Raw genomic sequence first — 16,808 nt, forward strand, 5'->3', positions numbered from 1 at the left:
CTATTTGTGAGCAGCAGGTCTAGAGAGGCACTTCCCCTGGTCGGCTCACCTACCAGTTGTGTCAGGAAGTTATCTTCCATACACTCAAGGAACCTCCTAGCCTGCCTGCTCTCTGCTGTGTTGTATTCCCAGCAGATGTCCGGTAGGTTGAAGTCCCCAACCAGAACAAGGGCTGGCGATCGAGAGACTTCAGCCAGCTGCTTATAGAATGCCTCGTCTGCCTCCTCCTCCTGGTTGGGTGGTCTATAGCAGACTCCCAGCACCAGATCTCCCTTACTAGCCTTGCCCTTCATCTTTACCCACAAACACTCAACTCTATCATTGCTGCAATCAATTTCCATACAATCAAAACACTCCCTAACATACAGAGCCACACCCCCACCTCTCCTTCCTTGCCTATCCCTCCTGAAGAGCTTATAGCCATCCATCACAGCATTCCAGCTATGACCATCATCCCACCACGTTTCTGTGATGGCGATTACATCATGGCTGTCCTGCCGCACAATGGCTTCCAGCTCATCCTGTTTGTTGCCCATGCTACGTGCATTAGTGTAGATGCACTTAAGCCGGGCACCCGATGTCACCCCCATCCATGGTACTTTCCCCCCAGGCTCATTACCAATGGGCCTGGTATCCTCCCCTTCCCCCTTCGATTCTAGTTTACTCCCGGGTACCACTTCAGTGACCCTGGTTCCAACCCCGTCCCCCTTCAAATCTAGTTTAAAGCCCTCTTAATGAGCCGTGTTAACTCCTGTCCCAATATCCTTTTTCCCCTTTGGCTTAGGCTTTCCCCACCTGCTGCAACCATGCCTGGTGACCTGTAAGTCAGCCTGTGCTCAAAGAATCCAAAGTCCTGGCTTTTACTCCAGCCTTTCAGCCATAAGTTGAACTGTTGTTTTTTCCTATTTATCCTTTCATCCTGCCCTGTGACTAGTGGGATAGAAGAGAACACAAACTGTGCTCCTGATCCCTTGACTAGTTGTCCCAGACTTCTGAAATCCTTTCTCATTGCCTTGAGGCTTCTAGTATTTACCTCATCATGGCCCACCTGAAATATCAGAAGTGGGTAATAGTCTGAGGGCTGAACCAGGGTGCGAGTTTTATTTAGTATGTCCCTAGTCCTGGCCCAGGACCATACCATAACATAATTACAGTTGCACCCTTTATTGCCTTTTTTTAAAGATAATATCCTGTTCATTGTCTTCAAAGATTCTAACTCCTGGTCAGGCAGGAGGGATAAATTTTTATGTTCTGCATTTAATTGATTTTTAGACAGATTGGCACACTGTAATTTTAAGTGACTTTTGAAAAAACATCAGGATCTAGAGCAGCAAGGTGAAGGTGGAGATTTCGCTTTTTAAATAGGAAGCTAATAAAACCTGCAGGTTCAATTGTTAGGTAAATAAAGCTTGAGGTTCCTCAAAACACTTCTTGAATACTGTTGCCTAGCCCCATCCCTGCGTTAGGCTTGTGCTGTGTTACTGTCCTGCCCAGGGAGGCAGCAGGCACGAGTAGGGATCCTGTCCCACTTCGCTGTGTCCCCTTGGGAGAGGCTGGAGAACCAGGACAAGTGTGGGTACATATGAGTGTGACAGTATCTTGTCTGTTGTCACAAACCCTAGTGTTGCACGCACAGCAAACACCTCTGTGAACAAGAGGTGGGTGTGTGTCGTGTTAGTCTGGCATTCTGAGATAACCAGTCTTGGTTTTCATCTCAGCTGGATGCCTGCAGAGTGGGCACAGCACTGTGAAGTCCTGCACTATTTTTTTAAGTTAAATGTAAACAGAAGAGCTTTACGTGGATCAGATGCCATTATTTCAAGGTCCCAAATGTATTTCAAACACAGTCCATCTTTTGTAAGGTATTTGGGTAAATTGATCCCTGCTCTTTCATTTCTCTGTCACCAGAATCACTTTAGTGGGCTTGCACTTTGAATTGCCACAGGGTGGAGGTGGCAGTGTAAATAAAACATAAACGTTGTAGAATGGGTCTGTGTTTGTACTATCTTCCCCTACAAAAGGAATGCTGGATATATAGTTTGTTTAGTGGGAAGGACCCTCAAGTATTTCTACAAGCCAAATAGACAAACTGGTTAACGTGGTCTGTGTGGGGCTTAAAACTGGATTCTTAGATTCTGATTTCTTTAGTAGCGCAAAGTTGCCTTCTTCCAAGGATTTCAAAGCAAGTGAATGTTTACAGTGTCCTTGTGGAGCAGGTAAATACTGTCGATTTGCAGGTGGGAAAACTGAAGTATTGAGAGTTTCATGATTTGAGATCCCAAACAGATGGTGGCAGAGCCGGAATCCATAAGTCCTGGCTCTCTGTATAACCCTTCAATTACTAGTTATTTTTGTTTTCACTTCATTTAAATTGTTGTTAAAATCTTGTAGGTTTGAGAAATCTCCCTAGACCTCTCTTGGTGGCTGGTCCTTCAAGTTCTGGAAGCACTGATGCCGACGGTGGGCTCTTTGCAGTTCCTACAACCCTACCACCCAACAGCCGCCATGGGAAGCTCTTCTTGCCGAGCAAAGAGGCAGAACTGACCTTCCGGCAGCACTTGGACACAATCGGTGTAAGTGAGATGACTGAATGAAAAAAGTAGTGTGTTGTGCCTGAGCCAGCTTCCAGTAGGTATTGCAGGAGCTTTTTGTAAATCAGAAAGTATGGGCTTCCTGTGAAGTGGTGCTTCTAGTGATGTTCAAGCAGAGCATATTATCTGAGATTAGTCAGATTTTGACAATACAACTACGCTTTGAAGTGGCATCACCTCTTCAGACTTGAATCCGAATGTCATCACACAGCCTGATGAAACTGGTTCACTCTTCAATTAATGTTGCTCCAGCAAATATATTTGCCAGGTTTAGCAAAACTGACGCCCTTCTTATCATGCAGCTAATTTTAATACAGGCTCATTGCTGTATTTAATTGAAGTGCTCATTTTATTTTTACATATACAGTCTCAGTAGCAACTTTATAGCAAGCTGCAGTAATTAAGTAGTGAAATGGCTCTTCTGGGGAGAAAGCTTTATCTCCGTAAAACAACAAGAAAAAAACCCAACAGGTTCCTGGTGGAAAATTTTCATACTCCGGCAGAAATAATGTTCTACCGTCTGAAATGAAACCCAGTATTTTAATAAATAGTTACAACTTTACTAAAAAACACAGTTTGGGTGTTACAGTTTGTTCTATGTCTGGATGCTTAAAGTACTTTCTAATGCATTTCCTGTTCTTGTCCAGATGCAGTCGGACTTCTTCTTGCCGAAGCCAAGGAAGTTACGGAACAGGCACTTGCGGAAGCCATTAGTAGTACAGGTGAGAAGAACTGGCAAAGTGTGAAATGCCTGTTTTACTTCCTGAATAGATATCAGTAAGGCTGTAATGGTTTGCACCTAACTGAGATAAAAACCTGAACTTTCCTCATCCATTCACTGGAAAAGTGAAGCTGAACATGTGAAAAAACAAACATTTTAGTCTATATTGTAACCAGCTGTGTTGTGTTCCCTGTATGAAGAGTGTCAACAATAGTAATAGTGCAGTGCATGAGGTGGTTTGGAAAACAATGAAAAAGCTCCTCATCTGCAAGCAGGTTCTGCTGCCTGGGCCTGCTGGCACTGGTGCACAAGCAGTGTGTTCATGTGGTAGCTGACCTGTCAGTGCTATTGCAGGAAAGCTCCCTTTAGATATTTTTTTCTTGCTTTCTACTCAGTAATGGCTGTTAAACAGAGGTGAGCATACGCTTTTGTAGTGAAATAAAACATAACACTATTTGAAAGAACAATGATTTATGGGGAAAAAAAACCAACAAAGGGACTTGCCAAGAGATGCATGGAAGAGATAGACTGTTGTCATGGAACTCTGGTGATAGGCAGATGTTAACCTCCCTTAGACTGCTCCAATAACCAGCAAAAAGGCATGTGCCTCTGTGAAACCACAGGCTTTGTTTTAAGAGCTCCCAAGTACATAGAGCTGCCTCTTTAATTCACACTTCTTTAATTGTAATGGACGATCAGTTTGTACACAGACTAGATCCCATCCTTAAGATCACTGGCTGTAATTCTGTGGGAGATTTGAAAATTACTGTGAGAATAATCAGAAAGGAATATTGTTCTAATTATTATTTCTCTGAGAATTGTCCATGTGGAAATTTTCTCTTATAGTAGTTTACAGAGAAACACGTGATTCCTATCTGTAGCTTCTTTCTAAAGATTACACAGACCTTATTGCTGTGGCTGTTGCATTGTAAATGCATGTAAATACTCTGCTTATTCTGGAATGTGTCATTAACTTCCGTGCCTTAGAAGATGAGCTTTACTCTCTGTGTTTAAATATGTTTTGGTTTATTGTTGCTTCTCTCACATAGAGAACACTGCTGCCCAGGCCATCTGGAAATCCGTCCCAGCATGTCTGTTCCTTTTCTATCTTATCCAACTCATCCATTACAGGTGAGTCTGCACATCTTCTGTCATTGCCATGAGATGGACTGGAAAGTGTTCCTTAAAACTGCATAAAGGAATCATTTCTAAAAAGAGGAAGATATCCTTTCAAAACCACAGAGCCATTTACCAGTTGTTTAATTCCTGCAGGACGATGGGTTTGTTCTCCTGGATCGTTCTTAAGCGAGTCATGATTGTGATTAGTGCATTAAGGCTGGGAGCAGCCTTGGCTGCAGTGATCATGGAAAGACGGAGTTCGGGATCGTGGGTAGTATGCGCAAAACAAGTAGGACTGAAACCTTGGATTTCAGGAGGGCTAACTTCAGCCTCTTCAAGAAGCAGCTAGGAGAAATCCCATGGGATAGGGCTCTGGAAGATAAAGGGCCTCAGGAGAACTGGACAATATTCAGATATCACTTTCTACAAGCTCAGGATCAGTGCATCTCTAAGAGGAAAAAATTAGGCAAGGGAAGCAGGAGACCTGTGTGGTTGACTTCAAGAAGCAGCTAGGAGAAATCCCATGGGATAGGGCTCTGGAAGATAAAGGGCCTCAGGAGAACTGGACAATATTCAGATATCACTTTCTACAAGCTCAGGATCAGTGCATCTCTAAGAGGAAAAAATTAGGCAAGGGAAGCAGGAGACCTGTGTGGTTGAGCAGGGAGCTTCTGAAAAAGCTCAAGTGGAAGAACGAAGTTTACACTGAGTGGAAGAAGGGACTGACCACTTGGGAAGATTACGAGAATGCCGTTAGAGTATTCAGAGATGAAACAAGGAAAGCCAAGAGTACTGTGTCCAGTTCTGGGCTCCCCAGTTCAAAAGAGACAGGGAACTGCTGGAGAGGGTACAGCAGAGGACCACAAAGATGATTAGGGCCCTGGAGCATCTCTGTTTTGAGGAAAGGCTGAGGGACTTGGGTCTGTTTAGACTGAGGGGGGAGCTGATCAACACCTATAAATACTTAAAGGGTGGGTGTCAGGAGGATGGGACAAGTCTTTTTTCAATGGTGGCCAGTGACACAACAAGAGGAAATGGGCGCAAACTTGAGCATAGGAAGTTCCATCTAAACATGAGGAGGAACTTCTTTCCTGTGAGGGTGGCAGAGCCCTGGCAGAGGCTGCCCAGAGAGGTGGTGGAGTCTCTGTCTCTGAAGACATTCAGACCCCACCTGGACATGTTCCTGTGTAACCTGCTCTGGGTGGGACCTGCTCTGGCAGGGGGTTGGACTAGATGATCTCCAGAGGTCCCTTCCAACCCCATATTATTCTGTGATTCTATGATAGAATTTTTTTTGTTCCATTTTCCAGTTATGAAGCAGGGAATAGTAAGGAGTTATCTACAAGGAGACAAAATGTTGGAATAAATGATTTAGATTTTTTTTTCTGTAGGCTGTAATCATTTGTCTAGATTTTATAATGGACATTTCCTAGTACCTGTAATGGACATTTCCTAGACATTCCTGTCTAAATTTCATAGAGTAAAATGATATAGTGCCCATTTGTCCTTTTCTGCTGATACAGTCTTGAGTACAGTGGGTAGTATAGGTGATCCCCATCTCAGCTTGAATCTCAAAATCAACATGAGACTTTAAAGGTTATTTTCATTGAAAATAGTGAAAGTGGCTTCAGTAATACAGCAGCACTTGCTGTTGTGTCTGTGTGATGATGTGCTGGTTCGCCCGCATTGCCAGTTTGGGTCCGGCTCATCGTCTCCACTGCTTCCGTTCCCAGAGCTCACTACTGCTTGGAATTTGCTTGCTTCCATTGAATGGTGGTGTGCTCTGCTTTAAAGATGTTAGATTTCATTTGCTTCAGAGGTATTTAATCCTTCACCCTAGGGAGAGGTTCTTTTCGGCCAATCCAGTCCTCGCTGACTAAAGCTGCTGTTTCTCGTCCAATTGTGCCCAAAGTTCTTCCAACACAGGCTACCAACCATCTGTCTAGTAAGTCATTTCTTAAACAGAGTGAATCATGTCTGTTGTGACCTGTATGATGTTACCTTAATGGTTGCTATTTCCTGGGTAAAATCTTTAGTGCCTTTGGAAGCTAGAGAAAGCAGCTGTGTTAATGAAATCTTCCTTTCTGTGCCTTTGTGTGAGGGCAGGAAGGGAGCAGTCAGTGGTGGGACAGTGGGAACAAGGTTCCTTTGCGACGTCTGACCTGCAGGCAAAGAGAGGGGTTGGAATTTGTAACCAAAATTGAGTGCTTTTGTGATGCTTTGTTGCAAGGCTGCTTTGAAAAGGGGTTGTGACGTATTTCAAAGAAACTTATGAGCCACTTAACCACCAACGGGGGTTTATAAATCCTACAAGAAAAAAGCATGCCAGTGAACCCCACTGCAAATACTGTCTTGCAACAAAAGAATGGTCTCATAATTGGAATGATCGGTGAGGTGAAAACAGTGACTGTCTCTGTGTTTTACTTGGAGGTTTCTCTATGATGGGAAGATGCTCAGATGATTTTAAAAGATCTGAGTGAGGTTAACCCTATAACAACATAGGTTTTTTGCATTGAGTCCAAATGGCTACTAGAGGCAAGGTAACAAAATAAGGCTTTGTTGTTTTTATAGCTCCTCTAGTAAACCATAGGAAATTTCTAGAAATTGCATAACCAAATACTTAAAAATTTGCAGGACAAAAAAGGAAAAAAACTAGAAGGAAAGGGCAAGGGGGAAGAACTGGCATGTTTCTCTAAACTGTTTTGATATACCTGATAACATGTTGGAACAGGGTAGAAAAAGTAAACCTTTTAGCTGAAAGAAATGTTAACACTTTATGAAGGGGAACAACTGATAACAGCTGATCAGATAATTACCAGTTTCCCTTTTTGCATGTACTAAGTTTTGACTCTCTGCAATTTTTAAAACATCCTTTAGATGAGTCACAACAAAATCATTGTCTGAAGAAAAGGCTTGTAATGTGGATTTTGCTTTGTTGTTTCACAAAAGGTGCTATCGACTTGGCAGCCAAAAGTGCTGGTATTATCCCCGGTAGCCCTGTGCCTGTCCTGGATGCAGATGGTTTGTCAGGTGTCTCCCCACTGTCACCAGACAGAGTGACCACGGTGGTAACAGGGCAGGAGTCAACAGCAGCACATCAGAATGGGGGCTCCGTTACTGCTGCAGAGGTCAGTCTATTGAGTGTGCTTTTTGAAGTAGTTAAGTGTCTTGCTCTTTCTTTCTGTTAAAAAAAAAAAAAAAAAAAAAAGTCGAAGACTTCTGGTGGTTGAGAAAGACTGTTGTCTCTCTCTTATTTTTAGCTGCTTTGGGGGCTGTTGTTCTTTTTTTTTTTTTTAAAAAAAAAAAAAAAAAAAAAGTCGCAGCAAACCTAATCTATGTTGTAGGGTGCGTATTTTGGGGTTGAGGGATCAAACCATCACACTGGACGGGTTTCCATCCTATAGAGTAGATTTCAGCTATGAGATTGTTGAAGTTGGCCATCCAGACATCTGGGCTTGAAAATGAACAGTAGCATTTCAATAGACAGTAATTCAGGAGGGAATCTGGGGCCAAAAATGGACTTTTAGGTATGTATTTGGAAGAGAAACTGATTTCTCCCTGCTGTTTCTCTCACTGAGGCCCAGATACCTGTCAGTGTGTGTCATTTTCTCAGAGAGTTGCTGGATGATTTTGAAGGGTGTGCTGTGTAGAAAGAGCTGCATAAACAGCAACAGGCAGTACTTGTCTCTTACCTCCCCAGCTGTATTTGCTGCATCTGGTGCAAACGTCTATCACTCACCTCATTTGTGTTGTGCTTCCAGGGCTCGGGCCCTGGCTGTCGCATCCCGTTCATCAGCCTGCCAGCACGGCACGAACAAGAGGCAGCTCCTGGTGGTTTCCAGGTAGAGTATGTGCTGAAAGAACAGTTGGATGAGATGGGTAACGGTTTGAAAACACTGCTGGTATTATTGGTTAAAACCCCTTGTTGCCTGGGAATTGTGCAGCATTGATACTGTTTTGTGGGAAATGAAGTCGCTAGCATCTGAAGAAATGTAAAAAAAGAAATTTAGGAAAGCTGCTTAAGTTTATGTGGGTGCCATTCACTAAAAAAGCTAAGTGAAGCTGACAGTCTCTGACCTCTGAAGGACAAACAGGTTTTATGTATTTCTTGATACAGTGGAGGAGTTTATAATTGCTTTGCTGTATCGTAGATGTGTGTTTTAGACATCGCAAAGAAAGATTCTGGCAATTGGCAATCCTGATGCTTGTATGTTGTTGGAGGAGGAACATTGAGACTAAAAGCTTGATTGTAATGCCAGTGTCCTATTTAGAGTATCACTTTTCTTTGTGCTGGATCTAATAAGAAGCAGACACTTTTAAAGTAACTGTGGCAGCACCTAAGCTGTAAGAACAGTGTTATCCTGTCCCCTGCTTCCTCTCCTGGGAGACCCAGGACCTTGTGGTAGATACTTATGCCTCAGAACACAGGTGTTTCCTTTTTTCAGTGGAAGCGCTTTCCACGTTTCCTGTGCCAGATACATATCAAAAAGGTCAGATTAATTAGATTGGAGAGCATAAAGGAGAGAAAAAATTAATATTTTTTTTTTTTTTAGTAGCACAGATGGACATGAACCTACTAGGCATTTATTTGTGATAGTGGGGCTTGAGTTTCTGGTTCTTCCTCTCAGGACAGCTACATCCAAAAAAAATCACAAACAGTTCTCTGGCAACTTACTAATACCAAGACTCCTTAAAAAATAATCGAATTTTGGGAAGTCTGGCTGTAAGGAGTGAGTTAGCAATTTAAAATATTTATATACTCTTCAAGCGGTTATAGGGTTTTTGCCTACACAAAGGCAAATTAATACTTAAGAACTATCTTGTAGATTCATCAAAATCATATTAATTTTATTATGCTTGGTTTTGTTAAGCAGGCTGTATTAAATATTCTTTGGACTGTTACAGACCCATATTTTTTCAGATGATTTGGCAGGATATGGGCTCTCATAAATTCATGAACAATTAACTCTGGTTGTTGTAACAGGGCACATCAGTCCTTTCTCTGACAGAACTGTCCAAGACTCCCCTCCAAAATGGTATTTCCACCCCTCCACTTCCCTCGTCAGAGGCTTCCAGCACCCGTCTCTCTCCTCCCAATGTTTCTGCTCTCTTGGATATTTCTCTGCCTGGGCCACCTGAAGATGTGCTTTCTCAAGGAGAACCTGCCACTCAAATCAGTGATTCTATCATTGAAATTGCTATCAGTTCTGGTCAATACAGTAAGTCTGAGCTTAGCTAATGTCTTTCTATTAACTTTTTAAAAAAACCCTCTCTGTTATCTTACATGTCAACAGAAGCTTTTCTGGGAAGCAGTTCTTGGTTGTTGTTTGGGTTTTTTTTAATATCAGTTGGAAATAAAATTATGTGCCTAGCCTTTATTTTCTAGTATATATAGGTGGGGGGGAGTGGTTGTTGGGTTGTTTTGATATAACTTTACAGCATTGGCTGAATCAGTGATTCCTGACATTGGCTTACAGGTGAAGGTGTTTCTCTCTCTCCTGCGAAGCTGAATGGCAGTGACAGCTCCAAAAGTCTTCCGTCCCCGTCCAGTAGTCCTCAGCAGAACTGGATTGCCTCTCCCAGCCATGATCCCCAATGGTACCCCAATGACTCCACAGACTCATCTCTCAGCAGCTTGTTTTGTAAGTGCCCGTATGCAGAAAATGACAACAAAAAAGCTCTTTCCTTTATGGGAAGAAAAAAAAGCTGTTTATTCCAAGTGAGTCCTTTGGAAAATCATAAACCCAGTAGGATGTTTGTAGAATTCTTGCTTTCATTTCAACAATCTTGCCTTGAATACATTTTCATTGACTTTACAAGTCTGTTCCTGAGAAGATCCTGTTGCTAGATTGGGGCACATACCTTGGTACAAATAACTCCTTGGCAGTTCTTTGTAGTCTGTTTGGAGCCTGACTCATCAGTTAGATTGAGACATTTTGGCTGTTCTGCCAAAATGAAAAGATGCCCTTGGCTCTGCTGTTGGAAAAATAGGCTTCGTTCTGCGCTTGGTGAGCGGAATCTCAAAGACATGAGATCACTGGCTTTGTTTGGGGGTTGGTGTTTTTTTAATTAATATTTAATGGGACCAGTGTAATGAGTCTCCTAGCAGTGTGCTGGTGGTTTTCATACTGGTAACACATAATTTTTAAGATCTTGAGAGAAGAAATAGCTGCCTTTCCTCCATTTTCTATTTCCTTGTCCTTCTCTTTGTCCTCCCAATTGCAAACACTCAGTGCAGTGACTAACTGGTGTGTCTCTTCTTTATAGCAAGTTTCATCTCTCCTGAGAAGGGACGAAAAATGTTGCCGACGCCTGTTGGGACTGCCAGTGGCACCTCCTTACTGGGACCCAGCCTTCTGGATGGAAACTCGCGGGACTCCTTTGTGTCACGGTCCCTGGCGGATGTAGCAGAGGTTTGTCATCAAATCACACTCACCTCTCCGCTTCCTTTCCTAGCCCAGCATTAATGTGTATTGTCCATCACACCTTCCTCAGATTCTTAAGGCGAAGGTGCTTTGACATCTGCACTTTAGCTTAGTAAAACGGGGCTACAGTAATAACAGAAAGATATAAAATGACTTGGTGGTGAACTGCAGCAGAGCTGGTGCGAGAAGCGGTTGTGAGCACCTTCAACCTGGGTTCTTTTTGCTGTGGGAGGTCCTGTTTACCAATGTTGGACATATCTTTATTTTGACAGAGTTGTAATCGTTCTGTTTTGTGTGCCCTGCCTTGTAGAGAAAGAATTGAAAATACTAAAGATGAAAGAAAGGTTAGTACTGATACAGCTGTGGTACAGTTGGAGGACTGGTAGAAAAAATAAGCAGGTCCAGAAGGAAGAAGCAGGAATTGGCTAATACTAAGTTACCTGAGAGAACAGCACAAGGTGCTATGCCGCTGAGTTATTTTCTCTGTTGGTAGAATTATCCTTCTGTTTTGAAGTCTTTTGAAGGGGTAGAGTGAAGACCAGCAGTTATTAAGGCTTTGATATGCTTGAGGACAGAGCTCCTTTACAGAGGGACACAGACTGACTGGAGGAATGAGCTGTCAGAAACATTACGGAATTCAACAAGGACAAATGCAAAGTCCTGCACCTGGGAGGGAATAACCCCCACAGCATTGTAGGCTGGAGACTGACTGTCTAAGAACCAGCTCTGCTGAGAAGTACCTGGGCATCTTGATAGCCAGTAAGCTGAACGTGAGCCAGAATGTTCTGTGGTAGCTAAGATGACCAACAGCGTCATGAGCTGTTTCAACAGGAGCATAGCCAATAGATTGAACAAAGTGATGGTTATCCCACTCAACTGCTGTGAGACCGTGTCTAGGATATTGTGACCAATTTTGAGCACCCAATATAGGAAAGACATAGATAAACGGGAGCAAGTTCAGCAGAGGCCCACCAAGACAATTAGGAGGCTGAAGCACTGTCTGTGAGGAAAGGCTGATAGTACTGGTCTTACTCAACCTGGAGAAGGCTTCGGGGTGGGAGGGACCTAACTGCCTGCCAGTACTTGCAGGGAGGTCACCAAGAAGATTTAGCTAGGCCCTTCACAAAGTGGTGGTGCATGGTGAGATGAACAGGCAAAAGCTGAATTAGGAAAGATTCTGACTACATATAAAAAAAACTTTTTCACCCACAGGACCCTGTCAGGCAGGGGAACAGCTTGCCCACAGATGTTGTACAGTGTCTGTCTTCAGAGCTTTTCAAGACTGACATCAATAAAGCCCTGAGGAAGCTGGTCTGTCCTCCTGGGTGACCCTGCTTTGAGCAGGAGGTTGAACTAGAGACCTCTTCAGGTCCCTTCCAGTCTTAATTATCCTAGAGTTTACAGTTGTTAACTCAGTATAACATCATGTATGTTGTAACTTTGTGGGGGCTTGCCCTGGTGGAAGGAAAATGTCATTCCTCCATTGCCCTTTGGATTTGTATAAGAAGGTTCTCTGCAGACTTTGCAACCAGAAGCTGCAGCAAGCTCATGCGGTGTTAATGTGCCCATGGCAGCTTCAGACTCTACACACAGTTCCGCTTCCTGGCATAAATATGAAGATTCTGCTTGCTTGGTGGTGAGAATCTGTCAAGGTGTGTTTTAATTAAAGGGATATATGATCATTTATTTGTGTGGATTTGAAGTGCAGCCCTTGATCTTACAGACTGCCTTCTGAAGAACATGGGGTAAGCCACCGTTTCAGGTGCACCAGAGCACTTGTGGCAGATGTGGCACTTGTTGTGGCAGATGTGGGTTTGTGTGGGAGCCTTCAGAGGAAGCAAGTATCATGAAAAATGGCTTTAATGATGGGGGAATTTTAAAAGGCCTTTTATTGAGTCTCCTGCAGAATTGAGTTTTAGTTACAAACACAGTTACTACGTTAGAGGTAATATCTATGTGAGTTTTTGTACATTAGAGGTAATAGCTGTAAGAGTTTTTGTACAGTGCATCTACTACTTTGCCTTAATGCTGAATTCAGGATAGGCAGGTAAGGCCCATTGAGACTATAGGTTTGGGGGCTTGTCGAGTTTGGGTTTGGTTTTGGTGGGGGTTTTTTTGAGAAGTTTCCATTTAGCCATGGATAAGAGCTATTCGCACTCAGATGAAGTGAGATGAAGTGTATCTTTCGCATGAGGGAGAGGATGGGAATGAAGATCAGGGAGCCAAACTCTTCTCAGGACAAGAGGCAGTGGACACAAATTGAAACATGAGAAATTCCACCTGAATTTTTTTAATGTGAGGGTGATCTCACATGAAAACAGGTTGCCCAGAGAGGCTGTGGAATCTCCATTCATGGAGATAATTCAGCACCTAACTGGACAAGGTCTAGGGCAACCTGTTCTAGCTGACCCTTGAGCAGGATGGTTGGACGAAACAATCTCAAGATGTCCCTTCCAGTCTAAACAATTCTGTCACGCTGTGAAATTTCCACTGACATGTACCTCTCTTTCTCTCATGTCTCTTCTAGGTGGTGGATTCCCAGCTGGCTTGCATGATGAATGAGAACAGCATAGATTATATATCTCGTTTTAATGACCTTGCCCAGGAACTATCGATACCTGAGCCAACCCGCAGGGAAATTCTGTTTGATGGAGGAGGTGGTGGTCCCCCCATCGGGGATCTTTCTCAGTGAGGGTGTGAGACCAGCAGGCTGGTGTAGACTGTTCAGCTAACGTTGGAGCCTACAGCGCTGGATCATGGCAAGAGCAGGTTGTAGAGAAGCAGCTGAGGCTCAGTTGTCCCTGTCTTGTGCGCTTCTTTTTTTTAAAGAGAAGTTTTTTCTTCAAAAATCTGAAGAAGTACTTGCAAGTCCTGGAATGTGCAATATACTGGGAACAACAAAACGTGGGATAGTATTACAGGAGATGGTGCCCTGGCATCAGCGACAGAAGATGACAGGTTTATGGGACAGTCCTGGACTTGTACTTTGGAATGGCCTAAGCAAGAAGCTCAAGCAGGGAAGGGTATTGCCAGAAACTCCCCTACGTGAATTTTTTTTGGCGTAGTAATCAAAACACCATAATTTGGGATCCACATCAAAGCTGTGGAGGATAAAGGGTGGGGGTGGGTATGGGAACCACTTTGTCTTGACATGTCCTAGTTGGCACTCTCTTTGTCAAACTGAAGGTTCTTGCACTCTCTTCAAAGGCGCTGCAACGCTACGATGCTTCATTTTTATAAAGGATTCAGTTTCTTTGGCTATGTTTTGTTGTTTGACCATTCCAGCAGGGGCATGTACCTGCTTTCTTGTTTTGTAGGGAGCTCTGATTCACCCTGCAGTCTCTGCTTCCAGATTGCATGGATCCTTGGCGAGTTTCCGCTATTTTTAAGCCAGATCACATGTCACAATCATCATCATCCCGACTGCACCCATATGTTCCACCTTTGAGATGCTTCACCACATTGCACAGTTCATTCCATGAGTGGGAGAGTGCTTTCTTGCTTTCCCTGAAGAACGGTTCCTTTTTAAGTCAGGAAATACTTCTAAAGAGCTTACTGGAGTCACTATGAAAAGCTTTGTCATAATTAGTCTTGGCTTTGCTGGAAACCTGTATATATTGCCTTCTTTTTTTTTTTTTTTTTTCCAAAAAACTGAGGATTTACCTGGGGAGAGGAAATAGGAAAGAACATTGTAATGTTTAGAAACAAACAATATGTTGACGCTAAAGTTGTTGAGACCTGTTTTGTGTCATGAAGAGGAGAGGTGTCAAGTCCTAGCTTAATCCCTTAATCCTTCCTTATTTCCTCCTTGTTCTGTGTATTCCAGCTGCTCTGTAGTACCTCAGGCATCATTTTTCATTACAGTCACTCCCAGGCACTAGTGGATCTGGTACTCCCTCTACTAAATCCCCGTGCATTTAATGTTACTGTTTTAATATTTGAAAGACCCAGATCCTGATATCAGCAGGTTCAAAGGAATATAAAGTTACTTTCTCTACAGCTGGTTGTCCGTCAGTTCTACCTTTATAACTCAGGAGACTTTTCCTATTTCCTTTCCTGATGGTCATGAGAGAGAATCCCTTTATTGTGCCCCTTTTTTAAGCACTTCTCTGCTTCTCCAGTAAAAGGATGTCCTTTGGCTATTTGAAGTAGCTCTGAACTTATCCAAGGGACTAGTCCTATATAAACCTCAACTTTGTATTACTAGTAAATGAACAAAACTTCTCCATCTCTTAGGCTCTTACCAGGGGTTCATTTTCCCAACTTGCACTATACTTGGTGGATATAGTTCTTCCTGCCTTTAGCTACTTTTATAAGGCATTTGACTGGGAGTTTCTTCTTGTAACCTTGCTCACAATGCACTGATTAGATTTGCTGTTTTCCCAGTCACTTTACCCTGCTTTATGTAGATTATTCCTTTAACTGCTATATGGTTTCACTTATGCTTTCTGTCATTAAGAGAAAAAGTAACAAGTTTTCTGATGTACTTTTTGTGGCCCAGAGCAACCTTCCTGATTTCACTCAAAAAATAGTGAGATTGGGATGACATTCCAAGACCTCATGTATCAGGTGGCTACATTCTCCTCTGACACAGAAACCATACAGATGTGTAAAACCAGCATTAGTACAATTGGATGTTCCCAACAGGGAGGCAAACCTGTATTATGAGCAAGAAAACAATCATAACTAGAAGAATGGAGAATTTTCATGCCTGTGGGCTCACTTCCTATTCTGTCTGCATGTCATGTGGGGTAGTAAGTTCTTCTGTCGTTATTTATCTTTCATTATTCTTACAGAGCCTTGTTTGAGAATTCTGATGCAATTATCAGGAAATCATGTAAATCTCAAATTTAAAAAGTTGAAGGCTATCAGCAAAAATTAATGCTGAGGAGCGTATTGTTCTGAGTATTCACCTTTAGTTTGGAGAGGATACCCATTAATCTCAAAAGTCACTCCCTCTAGAACTTTTGAAGTTTATTACTTAGAGTTAAGCTGTATTTTCATTCAGTCTTTCCCACATTGTTTCCTTTTGATTTTGACTTCTTACGTTAGTAATGCTGATTATCCTATATGCTGTACCTCCAAAAAACCTTTGGACTTACAGGACAAAAGTTGAGGGCTCCTGCTGTAGCTGTGGATCACAGGACACGCAGGAGGAGATGTGATGCATTCTAATCAAGTACTGTATTAAAAAAAAATATATCTGAACTCTCATTCTTAAACTTCTGAATGTTGAAAGACCAGCTTGATGGTCTCCAGTGTATTTAGGTAGCTTGACAAGTGTTTCATCTTCTTTACCCATGCTGGTAATGGGGGGGATGTGACACTGGATTTGACTCCGGGGTTGCTGAGAAGTACCTGTGTGGCAGAGCACCTCACCGGGATCCACGAGGACTTTCTGCCCTCTGATACAGGGTGCTGTGGAGCTGCCCTTCCTCGTCCCGTTCAGCTGCCACAGAGGGATAATAGAATTGCAGAATGAAGTCAGCGTAGTGGCTATTTTTAATGATGTCATGGAATCAGAAAACTTTAATATCCTGAACCTTTACAAGTAGACTTGGACCACCGAGTAATGACAAAGTGGAAATGACATAGGTCAGTTCAGCACTCAGAATTTTGTGGTTAGAAACACATTTGGCATCAGCCTTTTAAAAGTTGTCATTATAAAGCAGAATTTGATTTCAGAAATGTAATGCTTTGCAAACTGCAGTTTAATAATAAAGCCCTTTCAGGACAAGTAAGTCTTATCAGGGAAAAACTTGAAAATAACTTAGATTGTTGTGGTAGTTTGGAATTGATGCAGGATTTGTTATCCTTATTATGTGAAAGGTCACTTAAACACACCTGTGATTCCACCAGCTCTAGATTTTAGGTGGATGTGCTTTACAATACTAATCATTATCAGTTTGTGCCTAAGACTGCTAAGGGAAAAATTGAGGGGGGGGGGGGGGG

General features: G+C 42.7%; 1 protein-coding gene across 5 annotated transcripts in view; it reads left to right on the plus strand.

Annotated features, from left to right (window-relative positions):
• CRAMP1 (cramped chromatin regulator homolog 1) overlaps window positions 1-16,597 on the plus strand; it is a 53,208-nt gene extending 36,611 nt beyond the window's left edge. For 4 of the 5 annotated variants that reach the window (XM_014958815.1, XM_014958814.1, XM_014958812.1 and 1 more), the window contains 10 exons: window positions 2,392-2,573; window positions 3,239-3,313; window positions 4,362-4,443; window positions 6,272-6,376; window positions 7,381-7,559; window positions 8,193-8,273; window positions 9,416-9,650; window positions 9,909-10,073; window positions 10,699-10,844; window positions 13,384-16,597. In XM_014958815.1, coding sequence (XP_014814301.1) covers window positions 2,392-2,573; window positions 3,239-3,313; window positions 4,362-4,443; window positions 6,272-6,376; window positions 7,381-7,559; window positions 8,193-8,273; window positions 9,416-9,650; window positions 9,909-10,073; window positions 10,699-10,844; window positions 13,384-13,548 — 1,415 coding nt within the window. In that variant the 3' untranslated portion in view covers window positions 13,549-16,597. The remainder of the gene's footprint in view (window positions 1-2,391; window positions 2,574-3,238; window positions 3,314-4,361; window positions 4,444-6,271; window positions 6,377-7,380; window positions 7,560-8,192; window positions 8,274-9,415; window positions 9,651-9,908; window positions 10,074-10,698; window positions 10,845-13,383) is intronic. The other variant, XM_014958816.1, reaches the window with a different exon arrangement.
• Window positions 16,598-16,808: the final 211 nt, after the last annotated feature.

The sequence above is a fragment of the Calidris pugnax genome, unplaced genomic scaffold, assembly GCF_001431845.1.
Source record: "Calidris pugnax isolate Ruff unplaced genomic scaffold, ASM143184v1 scaffold244, whole genome shotgun sequence".
Lineage (NCBI taxonomy): Eukaryota > Metazoa > Chordata > Aves > Charadriiformes > Scolopacidae > Calidris > Calidris pugnax.